Here is an 18,879-nt window from a genome sequence, read left to right on the forward strand (position 1 = left end):
TTGGATTCTAAACTGAGTTTGAGTTGAAAGAAAGATTCTTAAGGACTCATCAAGGTAAGTTCACTTATGATCTTTTGGTGAAGCTACAATGGACAAGACATCACAAAAGTATTTTCATAGAAACATAAAAGACTGAGATATGACCAGTAAAAACTCAGGCTATATTCCCTTGTCTTAGAAATCTAGAACATGGCCTGAGATGAGGAAGGATGTGGAGTTCAGCCATTTTAATCTACAGAGTGAAACCATTAGGTGGGCAAAGGGTGTTGTGAGGAATTCAATGTTTTTAGGATGGTTTCTTAGAGCAGCAGGTTCTGATGTTGACTAACAAAATGGGATTACTTTTGTTAGTGAAGCAGCTCTAGGCAAGATTGAATTTCACTTTTCACTTTGTGTTGGGGGAGGTGTGGGAAGAGCTAGGTATAAAACTCATTTTAAACTTGAAGGCCCAGAAAGCAGCTATCAAAAGTGAACTGCATTTTTAGATCCAGGGATATTTTAAAGCACACACTAGAAACATTCTAACAAGGGACGACCCATGGCTAAATTGAAGAAAAAACATTGTGTGGCAAGTCAAAAGATCAGTTAAAATATAGAAAACATTTGCATAACAATTATTAAACTACAAATAAGCATTTATTTTTCTTATCATTGAATGTCCCAAAACACATCTTCTAGGTAAAGTAGCATTTTACTTGTACCACTTTCAATCTAGCCTATTGAATCTCTACTTACTATGCAATCTTCTTTACATTGGTCAGATGATTGTAAATAGGTTTAGAAATATCCAGTAATTTTGGTGAGAATGGAAGTTTCCTCAACAGTACTAAGTAAGACACGGAAAACAGCATGGAATTCTCTGTTTATTCATTTTGACATTACAAGGAGATTGGAGAACAAAAATAAAACACCATGGGTAAAATAATCAGAATAAGCTACAGCAATGGAACTGTAAAGCGTATATTCAAGTGGAAATTGAAAGGTGCACTGATAATAGTTCCTTTCAATATTAATTCTCCTGCATTGTCTTTAATTGTCACAAGCCAAGCTATCCTCTTTCCAGAACAATCAATTGCAGATTTAAATAATTTGGGTTATTACTAAGGTTCTGAATATGGTTTGTTCTCCATATTATTTGCCAAACACACTTGTGAATGCATGCAACAGTACAAACCTTTACAATTTTAACTGTAATTACTTATCAATGCTGCCCAGCAGTCACTATTTTGAGCACTTACAACTCAGCACAGATACAAATATAATTTGCATTTAATGATTCTTAAATGTACAGCTGTACTTTTCTATGAAGAGGAATGTGAGATAGAACCAAATCAGTTTTTGCTTTAGTGACTATTGTTGGGTAAGCTTAGGGCAAATGTTTATGAAAATGATTTTTTCCTCTCCCCACCAACTGTACTGGATTTACAGACCTGGATGTTAGCCTCCACTTCATTTATTATCTATTCTAAATTGGGAAGAAAAGCCTTAATGATTTCTTCTAAAATTACTTTTTAAATCTCCTTTGCCTTCCAGCATCCCAAAGTCTGGTCAAAGTGAGAAAATAAAATGTACAAACTAATCTGTCCACAGGCCACTCAGCAGTCACAACCGTGGCTTGTGTTGCATATCCTGATATGCCCACTCTCCAGATAAAACTAGCAATTTTTAAAAGGTAGGTTTCCAGAATTCTGAAGTGAACAACAATTTACATCTGGTACTTTCTTTGCATCCTCCTTCAAGGAGTCAGTCCACTCTCTTAGTCACACCAACCAACTATACTAGAACTCCTCTTTCTTTTACCTATTTTCTGTGGCACAAACCCAAAAAACATGTTATTTTTAGTTAAATTTCTTAGTATTTTAAACTGTCACATCAGGAGAGGTAGACAAAGAAGCCAGTGTTATAATGGGAAAATATCATTACTTTAAAGGAGAGCCAAATCTCCTCAGTGTAACATCATGTAAAGATGGCAAAAATCAGTCCCATGATCTCTCCAAGCATAGAGAGCAAATGAAAGAAAACTAGTTAAAAAGGTCACCTTATTAATTCTCTCTCACATTCTCCAATATCTGTGACACAGATTTAATGTCATGCTTTTTTTTAAACTGAAGATATCTGTATGTATCATGTGGAGTCCATGTACAGCAACAATTTACTAAATCCAGTGCAATTGTATATAACATGCTGTTTATAGAGATGTCACACTGTATTCTTGGATCCATTTGCCACAAATCAGAATCCTAGTGTCTCAATGCTGTATAACTCCATGCATATCAAAAACAAATTTATTATTTAAGATGGATTAATTTAGATTCTACTGAAGCAGCTCTTGTAAAGGATTTGAACTCTAGGAAACTGGCAGCATTCATGGAAACAAGGACACTTTCGTCTTTGCATACTTTTCAGGTACACTATGTACTGATTAATAATAGTTTACATAATTTAATATTTTGCCAAATTTGTTTGCTGCTTTTTAAAAAAAAAGCTCCTGTGAAGCACAGTGACCACTTTGTATTTTACACAAACATAGTATAACTTATGCACTGTAGTTTAGGGAAATCAGCTTGTAACGTTAACCCAAGTTTCAATAACATTTTGGGTAGGATTAAATCAATCATGAGTGAAATGATTTTTTACTTACTGTCCCTTTCTATAAGACATGTCTACACCCAACACTACATTGAGTTATGCCAAATGTTTTAAAATAGGGAAGCCACACAAGAATGATGGTCAGTAAGGTTGGCTGGACACACTCCTCTAGTTAGCAGACCAGTGTAGCACATTTTGAGGATGAAACAGTCTAAAAAAAATCTAGAGATGCAACAACAGTGCTAACAAATCCCACAGTGGCAATCATAGGAATTGTAGGATAGCAGCCAATTGTTGGGGGAAAATATTGCCCCTGCAAACTTTTGCTTACCCAGGTGTTGAGGTCAAATGTTGTTGTTATGTTCATATACTGCTGCAACTGTGTTGAAAGCAGAGTAATTTTAGAAGTTTTTAAACAATTCCCACATTTTCACTGATCTGGTGCATGGGGCCTGCAGAATTTTTGCTGCAATTCTCAGGGAGTAAACAATAACTCACTCTGCATGACTTCAACACTTAGAGCTGTCCTTTGCATGATTCTTCCTACAGTGGCATAGTTAAGATAGCTATGTTATTACTTTTACTATGCTCATCAATCCTTGTTTGAGATGAATCTTACACCCTGTGCCTTGTTTACTAAAATCAACAGAAGCTCAGTTTTTAAAAAAAAAATCTGGATTAGAAACTGATTTTGAAAAGATTTGTAGCTTGAGTTGTGTATGAGGTCATTGGTTCGTTCGGTGAATGGATCAATGACCGATATTGCTTTGTTTTAATAGCCTAACCATTATTGGTCCTCAAACATGCTGTACCCCAGAGTCACTGAGATTCTGATCCCATTAATTAACTACAGTATGTCTAGTCAACATTAGGTGCATTCTCCAGTTAATTTTCCCTTACATTCTGAATAGATAAGATGCTTTATTGCTGTTTCTTGATTCCATCAGCCAGTGCAGCAGGACTGTCCATCTCTTGCACTTCACAGTTAAACCAATGATTCCACAATAAAGCAATAAGACGTGAGTACATCAATTTGCAAGTACAAAAAATACACTGATACAACATAGAGCACATTTTGTAGCTTTAACCTTAGTTGAGACTAATTGGACTGAGGCTTGAATCCTAGAGCTGAAATGATATGATACCCTTCTTCCTCATAATTCATAAAAGTTCCTATGTCTACCTTGAAATAAAACCTACATTAGGAAACTGTTGCTGAGTATTTGAGCTGGAAAGAAGTTAAAATTGAATAGATGCTTCCTGCCAAAAACAGTAATCACTTTACTGATAAAATTACCTCCTGAAGGGACTTTGGATTGTGCCAGTAAAAATTGTGGATATATCCACTCTAGGAGAAAAATAACTATTACAAATAAAATGGTCTGTAAAAGACTGGAGGTTGGTAGCACGTGGCTCGAGTTCAGTTGTCAGGTGAAAGTTGAAGGGTTGAAGAAAGTTACAGGTTTCCTCAGTTTAGTCAAATGGGTGGTAGCTGCTTTGCAATGAATTCTTTCACTGCCATCATTTCCTGTGTTATGAAAAAAAGTTTATTAAATTCCAGTTTGAAAAAAATTACTCATTCTACAATTCACACTTTTATTCCAATAATTGCAAGTTGAAACAAAGTAACTTTCCAGTCTACACCAAGAAGCTTTCTCCCTCAGATATCACCTCCATTGGTTTTCAAAGCTGCCAACATAACCATCAACCTCAAATTCACTTGCTCCAATTCTCGGAAACTATCATTTTATTCCTCTAAAACCAATGACTATCAATCCTGAGATTTTCCATTTGAATCTCTCAAATCTGCATTGAACAGAATGTATCTAAGCAAAGTTTCAAACAGCATCCCACATGAGGGTGACCATTGCTGTGTTAATCCTCCTTGACCTCTCCTCTGCATTTGATAACATCCTTGCGTCATGCACCCCCTACATCATCAGCTCAGGGCAACCCCATTGTTTACAATTCTGATTTTCAGTCATGGCAAGGAATTTACACCAACCTCACAAACAAACATTATAACTTGGAGGCCACAAGAACACAGCTGAAGTTGAGACCCAGGGAGAAAGTGAGGAAAGAGATTGGTCTGAGACTGGTGCAGTTGGGAAATAGAGCAAGTCAAACAGTCAGGAACAAAGCAGAGAATGAGGTAGAGCTGATAAACTGCATTTATTTCAATGCAACTGAGGGCATGGTTGAGAACATGGAACTAGGATATCAAAGCAATTAGAGACATGTCTCAGGGATGGATAAGTTTGGAAGCTTAGTGTTCCAGGGTAGAGATACTAATAGGAAGGATTGGGGGGTGTAGAGAAGTGAGGAGAGGGAAATTTTTTTTTTGATTAGGATAACATTAAAATTATTTTATAGAGGATATTTCTGGGAATACATTCAGGGAAATTACTTGGGTGGAACTGAGAAATGAAAGGATGATCATCTTGTTGGGGTTGTACTATGGACCCCCAATAGCCAGTAAAATTTGTAAATTTGTAAAGAGATAAGTTAACTGCAAAAATAATAGCGTGGGTCGTGTAGGGGATTTTAACTTAGACAGTCCCAGTCTATGTTTGGTAAGTGTTAAGGGCTTGGATGGAAATGAATGTCAGGTGTGTACAAGAATGTTTCTGATTCAGTATGTGAATGTACCTACTAGAGGTGGTGCAAAACTTGACCTGCCTTGGGAAATAGGGCAGGTGACTGAGATATCATGGGGGAGCATTTCAGGGCCAGTGACCATAACTCTATTAGTTTAAAATAGTGATGGATCTAAAAATTAAAAGTTCTAAATTGGAGGAAGGTCAATTTGGGGGTGGATGTTTGCATGTAAAGGAATGGTTGGAAAATTGGAAGCCTTCAAAAATGAGAATGAGGTGTACCCTAGAACTCTGGGAAACTAGGGAAGTAATTGCTGGGCTTCTTGCTGAGATATTTGTATCATTGGTAGTCACTGGTGAGGTGCTGGAAGACTGGAAATTGGCTAACATAATGGCACTATTTAAGAAACATGGTAAGGAAAAGCCAGGTAATTATAAATTGGTGAGTGACATCTGTGGTGGGCAAGTTGTTTCAGATTCCTGAGGGACAGGAATTACATGCATTTGGAAAGTCTTCCACTGATTAGGGATAGTCAGCATAGCTTTGTGCAATGGAAATTGTGTCTACCGTGATTGGGTTTTTTTTTAATGTAACAGAGGATTGATGATGAAGGCAGAGCAGTGGACAGGATCTACATGGAGTTCAGCAAGGCATGCGACGAGGTTCCTCATGGTAGACTGGTTAGCAGGGTTACATCACATGGAATACATGGAGAACTAGACATTTGGATACAAAACTGGTTCAAAGGTAGAAGCCAGAGAGTTGCTTTTCAGAGTGGAGGCTTGTGACCAGCCCTGTGCTGCAAGGATGGCTTCTGGGTCCACTGCTTCTCCTCATTTATATAAATGATTTGGAATGTGAACATAGGAGGTATAGTTAGTAAGTTTGCAGATGACACCAAAATTGTAGCTGTAGTCAACACCCAAGAAGCTTACCTCAGAGTACAATGGAATCTTGATCAGATGGAGTTTAATTTCGATAAATGTGAAGTGCTACATTTTGGAAAGGCAAATCAGGACAAGACTTATGCACTTAATGCTGAAAATGTGTTGCTGGAAAAGCGCAGCAGGTCAGGCAGCATCCAAGGAGCAGGAGAATCGATGTTTCGGGCATAAGCCCTTCTTCAGGAATGAGGAAAGTGTGTCCAGCAGGCTAAGATAAAAGGTAGGGAGGAGGGACTTGGGGGAGGGGCGTTGGAAATGCGATAGGTGGTCGACGATGCCCTCCACCGCATCTCCTCCGCCCTTGAGCCCCGCCCCTCCAACCGCCACCAGGACAGAACTCCACTGGTCCTCACCTACCACCCCATCAACCTCCATATACAGCGTATCATCCGCTGTCATTTCCGCCACCTCCAAACGGACCCCACCACCAGGGATATATTTCCCTCCCCTATCAGCGTTCCGAAAAGACCACCCCCTCCGTGACTCCCTCGTCAGGTCCACACCGCCCCACCAACCCAACCTCCACTCCCGGCCCCTTCCCCTGCAACCGCAAGAAATGCAAAACGTGCGCCCACACCTCCCCTCTTATTTCCCTCCAAGGCCCAAGGGATCCTTTCATATCCGCCACAAATTCACCTGCACCTCCACACACATCATTTTTGGCACCCGATGTGGCCTCTTCTATATTGGGGAGACAGGCCGCCTACTTGTGGAACGTTTCAGAGAACACCTCTGGGACACCCAGACCAACCAACCCAACCATCCCATGGCTCAACACTTCAACTCTCCCTCCCACTCCACCAAGGACATGCAGGTCCTTGGACTCCTCCATCGCCAGACCATAGCAACATGACAGTTGGAGGAAGAGCGCCTCATGTTCCGCCTAGGAACCCTCCAACCACAAGGGATGAACTCATTTCTCCAGTTTCCTCATTACTCCTCTTTCTCTCCCCCCCCCACCTTGTCTGTCAAATCCCTCAAACTCAGCACCCCCTTCCTAACCTGCAATCTTCTTCCTGACCTCTCTGCCCTCGCCCTCACCCTCACCTAGACCTCCTTCCACCTATCACATTTCCAATGTCCTTCCTCCCTATCTTTTATCTTAGCCTGCTGGACACACTTTCCTCATTCCTGAAGAAGGGCTTATGCCTGAAACGTCGATTCTCCTGCTCCTTGGATGCTGCCTGACCTGCTGCGCTTCTCCAGCAACACATTTTCAGCTCTGATCGCCAGCATCTGCAGTCCTCACTTTCTCCTCATACACTTAATGGTAAGGTCCTGGGAAGTATTGCTGAACAAAGAGAGCTTGGAGTGCAGGTTCATTGCTCCTTGAGAGTGGATTTGTGGGTAGATAGGATAGTGGAGAAAGATTTTGGTATGCTGCCTTTATCAGTCAGTGCATCGTGCATAGGAGTTGGGAGGTCATATGTGCGATTCTAGTCTCCCTGTTATTGGAAGGATGTTGTTAATCTTTTCTGAACCCTTTCAAGTTTTACAAGGGTGTTGCCAAGGTTGGAGGGAGAACTATAGGGAGAGGCTGAATACTGATTCTCCCCAGACCATTGAAGGCTATAGGGTGATCTTATAGAAGTTTTAAAAAAATCATGAGGAACATGGATAGGGTAAATAGACAAGATCTTTTCCCTGGTGGGGGAGTCCAAAACTAGAGGGCATAGGTTTAGGGTGAGAGGGGAAAGATATGAGATCTAAAAGGCAACGTTGTCACTGAGAGTGGTGCTTGTATGTAATGATCTGCCAGAGGAAGTGGAGACTGGTACAATTACAACATTTAAAAGGACTCTGGATAGGTATATGAATATGAAGGGTTTAGAGACATATAGGCCAAATGCTATAAGTTGGACCAAAGGGTCTGTTTCTGTGCTGTACATCTATGACTCTAATATGCTGTCAAGTCAGCATTTCCTATTAACTAATTAATACGATCAAATATCGAAGTGGTACATTTATATAATTGTATAAATACCCAAGTTTAGGTAATGTGTTATAAAATCTTTTATATGGTACAGTTTTAAATATTATAATCAAGTGTAATGAATAAACTACAGTTGCATTCACCTGTTGACATGAGCAGTGCTGCATTAAATACGTTTTGAACTGAATGTTTTCAGGATTAATGATTGTTTTTAGCTTTGCAGCTGTTGAAGATCCAAACTCTAACGGTATCATTAGATCCTTTTCACCATGACACTGCAGAATGCTGATATCCTTGTTGACATTGTTACCCACTGCCTACAATTACAAAAAGAATCAAAGATACTTAAATTATATTTTCAATGTAATTTTCTTGTTACTTGTTTAAACACTTAAAAATATCAAGGGCATAAGGTAACACAGGAAAAGGGCCTGTTGAGCCTGATCCACCATTCAATACAATAATAGCTACTCATTCTTTTCACGCTCCCTCCCACTCTCCCTACATTCCCTTACATCTTTGGTGTTTAGAAATCTGTCAGCCTCTACTTTAGAAGGTGCTCCATGTTATCTGGGGCAGAGAACCGCAAAGATTCATCACCCTCTGAGTAAAAACAAATTCTCCACTTCCTCATTCATAAATGACTTTCCCTTTAAATCCAGAGGACACCATTTCAAAGTAGACTTTACAACCCGGGAAAGATCTTGAATCTGTAGATTTCAATGTAATCACCTCTCTTCAAAGTTCTAGACCGAATACTGACCAATTTTCTCCAGTCTCTCTTCATTAGGACAGTCCTGCCATGCTGTAAGTCTAGTGAACCTTTGTTGCAGTCCCTCAACTCTACATAGCCTGTCAGGCATGCTCTAACAAATACTTTTAATCAACCTACATGACCACCCTGCCACAAAAGCCCTCTAACCAAGATGCTATACAACTGGAAAAAAAATTTAGGAGCAAATTACTGAAAAGTCATTAGACTCAAAACGTTAGTGTGCTCGGTTTCCATGGATGCTGCCAGACCCATTGTGATCTCCAGCATCTGTTTTGAAATGAAAGTTTGCTTCGCCTGCACTCAAATCCTCTTGCAATGAAGATCAATGTATCATTAGCTTTCCTAAGTGCACTTGCAGATAAGCTTTCAGTGACCTTATTGAAGAGAATATCCAGGTCCTTTTGTACATCTACTTTTTCCAGTATCTGGAAATACTCTGAACACTAACCTTTTTATATAGTGTTTGTGTTATCAAGCTTATGGAAAGATAATCATGTTCTGAATGGAGAATAGCACAGTTTTACTAGAATAGCAGGACTTTGAGAGATAAATTATTGAAGTCAGGTTGCATAAATGTGGCTTCTAATCCCTTGAGCTTAGAAGGTCAAGGGATGATCTAATCAAAGCATTTAAAAAGATAAGAGGAACTGATAGATTAGACAGATAAATTAATTGCTTTGGTGTGGGAATCCAGCCATTCAGAAAATACTTTTTCTAGACAACAATCAATCTGAATCTCATCCCCAAATGGTGCTCGGTCAATTGAAATTTACAAATGGAATGTAGGAACAGGCTGGAGGGCCGAAATGGCCTACGCTTGTTTCTGGTTTTCTAAATTTGGCTTTCAGTTTATATAGCAAGACCTTGCTATTTAAAACAAATGGAATTAAATGGCATGAGTGCATTAAGTTCTTCTTTGAAGAACTGCTTCAACAAATATTTGATTAAAAGGAAATACCTATTTCAAGCACAACTGGAATTAAGCATACAGTAACTGAACTGTGCATCAACAAAGAACAACTGATTGCATTTCCCCTCAAAAATGAGGTTTTTTACCTTTAAACCTCCCTGCTCCCTCAGGATATTTCAGTCACCAGTTACCCTTTAGTATCATGCCCAAGTCATCATACTTTTAGATAGAAAATGGTGACAGACATTTAACTGTAACTGCCAAACCAATAATATCCAAATTCTTTCATTCCAAGTAGACTGGGTTTAGCAATCAAGAGCAGGAACACTAGTTTACTAACCTACAAATTCTGTTTTACAATCCCACTGCTAGACATAAGCTAGTGGCTGAATATGTAAACTGACAAAGAGGTAAAAACAATGACTGCAGATGCTGGAAACCAGATTCTGGATTAGTGGCGCTGGAAGAGCACAGCAGTTCAGGCAGCATCCAAGTAGCTTCGAACTCGACGTTTCGGGCAAAAGCCCTTCGTCAGGAATAAAGGCAGTGAGCCTCCAGATGAAGGGCTTTTGCCCGAAACATCGATTTCAAAGCTACTTGGATGCTGCCTGAACTGCTGTGCTCTTCCAGCACCACTAATCCAGAATATGTAAACTGACAGCCAGATCACTGAGAAGTGTTTAACAAGCAATTATTTCTGTATAAAATAAAAACAATGTAAGAGCGTAATTACGAAAGTCCAGATAAACATATTTACCTGATCTATAGCACAAGATAATACAATCAGCATGTAAATTAGAGATACCTGTGGAAAGGTTTTACGAAGAGGAAGCCAGCAACTCAGAGCTATAACTCCAGCCAGTTTGTAATGGCATGTCAAAGCAGTGTACAAAGACAATGCACCACCCTGTATTGAGAAGAAGTTCTTTAATTTTCTTGAACATTTGAAAGAAAGGTACAGACATTTTTGGAAATAATCTGAAGGGTTACCTGCGAAAATCCTCCTAGTATGATTCTATGTGAAGGAATTCCATTTTTGATCTCATGTTCAATAATCGCTTTAACTTAGACAAATAAAAGTAGACAACTATTATAACAAGTTATATTTGCTTAATCACTCCAGAATAAATCTCTGGATATAAATATCTTAACAAGCATTACAAAAGGTATAGTTTTTTGATAAGGTATCTTCCTTGTCCTTTACATTTAAAAAAACTGAGCTATTCAGACATGTTTGAAACAGGCCCTCTGGTCCAGAGGTAGGGATATGACAATACACCACGAGAGCCCCTTACATTTAAAGGCTTGCCAATCATTAGTCAGGAAATGAACATGTGCCTCCTGTGTAGCAGGCAAGAATCTATCAGTCACTGAACTACCAATGCAACCACTTCATATGAAACACTTGAAGTCATACAGATGTACAGCACGGAAACAGACCCTTCGGTGAGCCTGTTGTCCCACTTGCCAGCATCCTGCCCATATCCCTCCAAACCCTTCCTATTCATACACATCCAGATGCCTTTTAAGTGTTGCAATTGTACCAGCCCTCACCACTTCCTCTGGCAGCTCATTCCATACACGCACCACCCTCAGTGAAAAAGCTGCCCCTTAAGTCTCTCTTATATCTTTCCCCTTTCACCCTAAACCTATGCCCTCTAGTTCTGGACTCCCCCACCCCAGGGAAAAGACCTTGTCTATTTATCCTATCCATGCCCCTCATGACTTTGTAAACCTCTATAAGGTCACCCCTCAGCCTCTGAAGCTCCAGGGAAAACAGCTCAAGCCTATTCAGCCTCTTCCGATAGCTCAAATCCTCCAGCCCCTGGCAACATCCTTGTAAATCATTTCTGAACCCTTTCAAGTTTCACAACATCCTTTCGATAGGAAGGAGACCAGAACTGCACACAATATTCCAAAAGTGGCCTAACCAACATCCTGTACAATCGCAACATGACCTCCCAATTCCTATACTCAATACTCTGACCAATAAAGGAAGGCATACCAAATGCCTTCTTCATTATCCTATCTACCTGCAACTCTACTTTCAAGGAGCTATGAACCTGCACTCCAAGGCGTCTTTGTTCAACACCCCCTAGGACCTTACCATTAAGTGTATAAATCCTGCTAAGATTTGCCTTCCCAAAATGCAACACCTTGCATTTATCTAAATTAAACTCCTTCTGCAACTCCTCAGCCCATTGGCCCATCTGATCAAGATCCCATTGTAATCTCAGGTAACCTTCTTTGCTGTTCACTCCACATCCAATTTTGGTGTCATCTGCAAACGTACTAACGATACCTCCTTTGTTCACATCCAAATAATTTATATAAATGACAGAAAGTAGTGGACCCAGCATCGATCCTTGTGGTATTTCACTGGTCACAGGCCTCCAGTCTTAAAAACAACCCTCCACCACCACCCTCTGTCTTCTACCTTCGAGCCAGTTCTGTATCCAAATGGCTAGTTCTCCCTGTATTCCATGAGTTCTAACCCTGCTAACCAGTTTCCCATGAGGAACCTTGTCAAACACCTTACTGAAGTCCATATAGATCCTTACTGAATTTGTATTGGATCTTCAACCAAGGTCTGTGTTACTTTTCTGAAAATTGTGTAGCTGAAGACAGCACTTTCTGCTTTTAAATGAGCACTACATCTGTTATTTAATCACCATTACACCTGCATAATCCAGACATTTCTTTGCACCCATTCAGGTGTAGGTTGAGCTGCTGTTTCAAATCGAAGCACTCTATGATAGCATCTCTCTTTCAAGCTCTCACTCTTCAAAAATGCTGTCAGTCAACCAAGCTTTCACCTCTTGCTTTGCACCTATCCCTCTACCTAAATTCATTACTGGTCCTTAGCTTCACCTATTATTGTCATCGTGCCAGGTTTGAATATCACTTGACCAATTTTACAACAAAGCATCCTCTGCCCTCTCTATACAGGGCTATCATAACATCCATGATGGAGTTAAGAATAGATGTTTTCTTTTCCATTCTTGCTGGCCTTTCCAACCAGGATGCCTACTGAAAATCATCTGCCTTCTGGTCTACTCATCACCACCCTTACTTGGTCCTGCTGGCAAGCTGCACCTCTCTCTGTGGATTCCCTGCTCACTCAAACTAGGGTCTTTATAACCTTTTGTAAAGCCTATGCTCCCAACTCCCTACTTTAATAACATCCTCAAAACCTAATCTTTCATTAAGCATTTGGAGACCCTTCTTAATCTTGCCTTTGCACAATAATTTTTTTGTATGCTTCTGAAGTGCTGTAGGAAACCTGTGTCAAGAGGCCTTACAAATACAAGATTTATGTTTAAAGTATACAACTGGTCCTTATTAACTCTGCTGCAGGAATGGAGACTTACTGCATTCGGAAGCTTTCTTTATACCAACTTCATCTTCTGGATCTTCTGGACTTAATCCAGCCAAGTCAAACCTTTTTAAAAAGAGGACAGTGGGATTTGTTGTACTGTCGATCATTGTGCTTGCTGAAGTAAAACAAGGCATAGCTTGATCAAATATTTCAAAATTTTATTGAATAATTTGTGCCCTGTTTTAATAATTTGAATTATAAATGTAAAACTGTCTCCAAAATTGCTCTGTGACTAGGAGTGGCAGTAAATTAGGAACAATTGTCTCATGAAAAATACCAGATCAATATACTGAAAGTTTTTTTAACTACTTGCTAAAACAGTGGATTGATCTGCATTAGTCTTCAGCAAGTTTCATCAGGTTATTTCCAATTTACACCAAAACATTCCTCACAGCCAAAGATGGAGTGATTGTGCTCTTGATCATCATACAGTGAGATGATGAGCTGATCAACTGTGGCATCTACATCACCAAGACCAAGTGCTGCGCTCAGGTGAGGCATAGTTAAAACCATGGGAGAATTAAGATATTACTGTTATGAAGGTGGAAAGGAAAGGGTGCAGTGTTAACACGTCATGAAAACAGAAAGTTTAGAAAACAAAATCTCTCCAACTCACCATGATGGTATAGGTACAGACTTATTCAGTTGCACAGGAATCTTTGGCCTGAATAAAAAAGGAGAATAATTAAATTCAATTCTGAAAGTCTCAATTTTAACCAATATACGTTGAAATTAACATACAGTTTAACACAATTAAGGATGAGGTAAATTTTTAACTAAATATAATTTGCTTCTTGCTTTTTTTTTGTTTTAACAAAAACTTCAGTATTCTTTTATGAACAATGTTGAATTTTTAAAGATCCCCTACTCCTGCAGGCTTAGGGTGATTAATTGAGCCATATACACCACGTTGAATTTGCTAATTTCCAGCAGGTGGCAGCAACTGCTAGGAACTAGCCTAGATAAAGGAAATGCAGGTTTTCTCCTCGCAACTTCGATGCACGCTAGAAATACAAATATGTCCTGGGAGAATAGGATCAGGCCTGGATGTGAACAACATGTAAATGAACAGTTTGCCATCATTTACTGTCGAGAGTAACAAAGAACACCACTCCAGACAGGACTCATTGAGCAAATGGTACTTCTGTAACTCAAGCAAATTACCAATATGCTCAGGAGTGTGTGGGGAAACAATTAAATAAGATTAAATAATTATAACCCCTGGGTTGGAGCTGAAAGTAATTAATCTTTTTATAGGATTATGTTCTTCGGTTTTGAGTATACCTGAATCTAGCTCCAAAAAAATTCACATCCCATTGCTAACAAGCCACAGTGGTCATATCATCAATAGGCTCTGTTAATTCTGATTACAAGGGGGACATGAGCAAATGTGACGAGGTATTTTGCAATTCTGCTAAACTTTATTTTAATTATATAAGTTATTGTGCTCTTCATAAGTGTGATCAACAATTCCATGTTTCAGAGTAATACCTATTTAAAAAAGCATTCACAGGCAAGTTGAACAGCACTTACGCATGAGGGCAGATGTACTTCACATAAGGAAGTCGGATGGAGGACAGTGATTCGGCCCAACCATGTCTAAAAAGACAGGATTGCAAAATATTCAGCTCCACAATCAATAGTTACAAGAAAATTCTCAACAGCTACTTGAATAATTCAGGGGGTGGGGGGTTGGAAGTTTAGCAAAAACGTTGAAGAAACTAGTGCTTTCCTGAGACAACAGATGACTGAAGGCCAACACGAAAGAAGTATACAAGACTGGCAGTTTTAGATAAGGTAGACAATATGCTCCCTTTAGTTAACATAAAAAACCAAGGAACACAGAATTTAAGATTTGGGAATAGATACCACGTGGTACGCGAGGAACTATCTTTTTGCTGCACTGGATAGTAATGACCTGGCAATCACTGCTTGGGGTTAGTAGACTAGGAAGAAATGAATTTGTTCAAAGGAAATGGGTTGGGCACTTGGGTGAAATAAACCTATTATGCTTTGGGGGTACAGTAGGGTAAATGGGGGGGTCATTGGATTGCTTTAAAGAGAGGTGACCTAGAATTCTTCGATTATCTGACTCTGAAATGAAATGCTCAAGCTCAAATGTTTATAGATGTCAGCATTGTCTCCCTCTGGCTGCCAACAGGTACAAGTTACTAATGACAGTTTTACCTAATGCATGTGCCATTGGTGGCAGGTATGCATTTCTTCTGAGGTCAATATTGATCTGGCTTTTCGAACTCCATGGGAAAGTTGTATTTAAGAAAAAGTATAAAACTATGGGATTATAAACTTGTTCACCATCTGCCATAAGAACGTAGAATGTATAATTAAAGATCAAATGACTGAATATCTGGAACACTGTTAGCTGATCTCAGCAAGCCAGTATTAATTAATAAAGTATAAACCACACCTGACAAACATGATAGGAGTTGATTGAAGTTTGGACAGAGAAATCCTTTATTTGTATGATTTTTCAAAATTCATTTGATATAATTTCTCTTAAGAGACTGTTAGATAAAGTTTGAATTGAGGGAAATTATTAGAGAGGTAAGGACATTACCACTGCACCACAATAGCCCCCAAAACACAGCCAATCACACGGAGATCAGCCATTGGTGTTACGGAAGATATTTTCTAACTTACCTGTTCAGAGATGTTTATAATATTTCTGGAGCAGGTTGGACTTGAAACTGGGGCCTCCTGGATCAGAGAAGATGACACCACCATTGCACCATAACAGCACTTAAAGAATCATGCCACTAGAACAACAAGTCTTGAATTCAAATTTCCACCACCTGCTATGTTCTCAGAACCTTAACCCGCCTTTCTAGATTACTAGTCCAGGTGACATTACCACTACATTACTGCCTTCTCATGGCCGCACTGTAAACTATGTAGAACAACGCATCAAGGGACATTAACAGACAAATGGTTCAAACAATAGCAAATCTACAGGTGTGAGGCCATCTACTTTGGACCTGAAAAGGATAGATCAAAGTATTCCTAAGTGATGAAAAGTTAGAGACAATGGAAGTCCAAAGACACTCGGGTTGGGGGTCAAGTACATGGATCATGTGTCAGGGGCAGGTACAAACAAACAAATGCTAATGGAACGTTGGCTTTATAATCTAAAGGGTTAAACATGTGGTTAGAAATGAAGTTCGACCCTCAAAATAAAGTCCTCATTAGACCATGTTTGGAAGTAATGTGTTCAGTTTTGGGCACCAGACTTTAGGAATGATATATGCCTTTGAAGGAAAGAAAAATGAAAGGCTTATTCAAATGATACCTGGACTCCAAGAGTTAGACTACAAGGCAAGATTACACAAAACAGGATTGTATCGACTAACATATCGAAATTTAAGGAGTAATTTGATTAAAGTTTTCAAAATACTATTCAACATTTCCACTGGTTGGGGGAATCTAGACTCTTGGATGATAGTCTAAAAATTAGAGACAGGCCTTTCATTCGTGAAGGTACAAGTGAAAGGGAGTTACTCGATGAAAGATTCTGAGCATCTGACCTGTTGTTGTAGCCACAGTACTTATATGACTATTTCAGTTCAGCTTCTGGTCAATGATAGTCTCACGCTTTCAATGCCCTGGGGCTAAGTGTTAATAATGCCATTGAATATCAAGTGGTGATGATTAGATTCTTAGTAGAGATGGTCATTGCCTGGCACTTGGGTGGCATGAATGTTATTTGCTACTTGTCAGCGCAAAACTGTATATTGTTCAGTCTTGCTGCATTTGGGCATGGACAGCTTCAGTATATGTTAAGAAGCTCCACCACTGAAGCCACATACAGATATAAAGGTGACTCTATGGTCTGCAGCTACTCAGTTTGAACGTAGGCCTGGGATCAGCATCACTGCCCCTCTCATCTTCAGTCTGGTCAAATCCTTTTTAGTTTACAAACTTACCTCTTGTTGGTAGCATGTTGTAGGCCCTTTATGCCTAGCTGATTAGGCTGCAGTAGTTTTGTTTTGTTTAGTCTGAATCCTACTCGCAATGACTGCCTCATGGAACACAATATTGCAGAGGGAACGCACAGATACATTAGGCTCACACAAAGGCCTGAATCCATTTTAGAATTGGGCCCTGGAGGCCAATTACCTTTTTCATATTAGGTTGACACACAACCCACCTATGAGCATACATTTCCTGTTTACATATTGGAGGCTTAGGTGTTGATTTAGCTCCTGAAGAAAGAAAGGCATAATGCTCCCAAATTTCTAGATCAAATAACTTAACTATTCAAAGTTTGTGAGAAGATTTGTAGCTCGGGTGCTTGTTATTGTGGTTCTGTTCGCCGAGCTGGGAATTTGTGTTGCAGATGTTTCGTCCCCTGTCTAGGTGACATCCTCAGTGCTTGGGAGCCTCCTGTGAAGCGCTTCTGTGATCTTTACTCCGGCATTTGTAGTGGTTTGAATCTGCCGCTTCTGGTTGTCAGTTCCAGATGTCCGTTGCAGTGGTCGGTATATTGGCTCCAGGTCGATGTGCTTATTGATTGAATCTGTGGATGAGTGCCATGCCTCTAGGAATTCCCTGGCTGTTCTCTGTTTGGCTTGTCCTATAATAGTAGTATTGTCCCAGTCGAATTCATGTTGCTTGTCATCTTCGTGTGTGGCTACTAAGGATAGCTGGTCATGTCGTTTCGTGGCTAGTTGGTGTTCATGGATACGGATCGTTAGCTGTTTTTGTTCTATGTAGTGTTTTGATAACCAGGTTTGACCTACAAAGAATGAAACCTGAAAGCAACAACACCCTCAGATTTTATGGACTACCTAAAGTGCACAAACCAGATATCCCACTCAGACCCATTATATCACTACCAGGGACACCATCACACAAACTGGCTAAAGAACTACAGCAGAAACTGAAACTCCTGATCAGCAGATCCAGACACTCTATACAATCGACACAGGAATTCTTGGACATCGTCAGAAATATACACATAGACAAGGAAGAAACTATGGTCTCATTCGATGTAACTGCACTGTTCACCTCTATCGACAAAACCCTAGCCAGAGAAACAATAGCCAACCTGCTGGACATACAGAACAGACAACAGGACGTTGAACCTATCAACAAAGACGGCATACTTAAACTATTGGACCTGTGCCTCACAACACACTTGACATTCAACAACCAAATATATGAACAAATCAACGGCACACCCATGGGCTCACCCATCTCTGGACTCATAGCAGAAGCAGTAATGCAAAGATTAGAACAAACAGTCTTACTGCAAATTCAACCCAAACTCTGGGTCAGATATGTGGATGACACCTTTGTAATCATTAAAAACAGAAATAGAGAACACACACCGGATCATCAACGCCACACTCACAGGAATCCGATTCACTAGCGAGGAAGAAAAGGACAACCAACTCCCATTCCTAGACGTGATGGTACAGAGAACACCTGACGGAGAATTCACCACAAAGGTATACAGGAAAGCCACATACACAGACCAAGTCCTGAACTGCGAAAGCAACCACCCCGACACACACAAAAGAAGTTGCATCAAGACACTATTCAAAAGGGCCATAACACACTGCAGTACACCAGAACTGCAAAAAGAGGAAGAACAACACCTATACAAGATATTCGCCAAAAACGGATACCCGCGCAATTTCATCAACAGATGCCTAAGGGAAAGACAACGGAACGAGGACATGCCGCAACCCAAAGGATTAGCCACACTACCATAAATTAAGAGCATTTCTG

At 39.9% G+C, this 18,879-nt stretch overlaps 1 protein-coding gene across 1 annotated transcript in view; it reads right to left on the reverse strand.

Annotated features, from left to right (window-relative positions):
- Nucleotides 1-850: 850 nt before the first annotated feature.
- The window catches only part of lypla2 (lysophospholipase 2), a 32,033-nt gene continuing 14,004 nt past the window's right edge, over nt 851-18,879 (reverse strand). Inside the window, exons 4-10 of the mRNA XM_072548431.1 lie at nt 14,662-14,727; nt 13,745-13,792; nt 13,121-13,191; nt 10,740-10,813; nt 10,555-10,656; nt 8,208-8,381; nt 851-4,117 (exon numbers count right to left, since the gene is read on the reverse strand). Coding sequence (XP_072404532.1) covers nt 4,067-4,117; nt 8,208-8,381; nt 10,555-10,656; nt 10,740-10,813; nt 13,121-13,191; nt 13,745-13,792; nt 14,662-14,727 — 586 coding nt within the window. The 3' untranslated portion in view covers nt 851-4,066. The remainder of the gene's footprint in view (nt 4,118-8,207; nt 8,382-10,554; nt 10,657-10,739; nt 10,814-13,120; nt 13,192-13,744; nt 13,793-14,661; nt 14,728-18,879) is intronic.

Source organism: Chiloscyllium punctatum, chromosome 27, assembly GCF_047496795.1.
Source record: "Chiloscyllium punctatum isolate Juve2018m chromosome 27, sChiPun1.3, whole genome shotgun sequence".
NCBI lineage: Eukaryota > Metazoa > Chordata > Chondrichthyes > Orectolobiformes > Hemiscylliidae > Chiloscyllium > Chiloscyllium punctatum.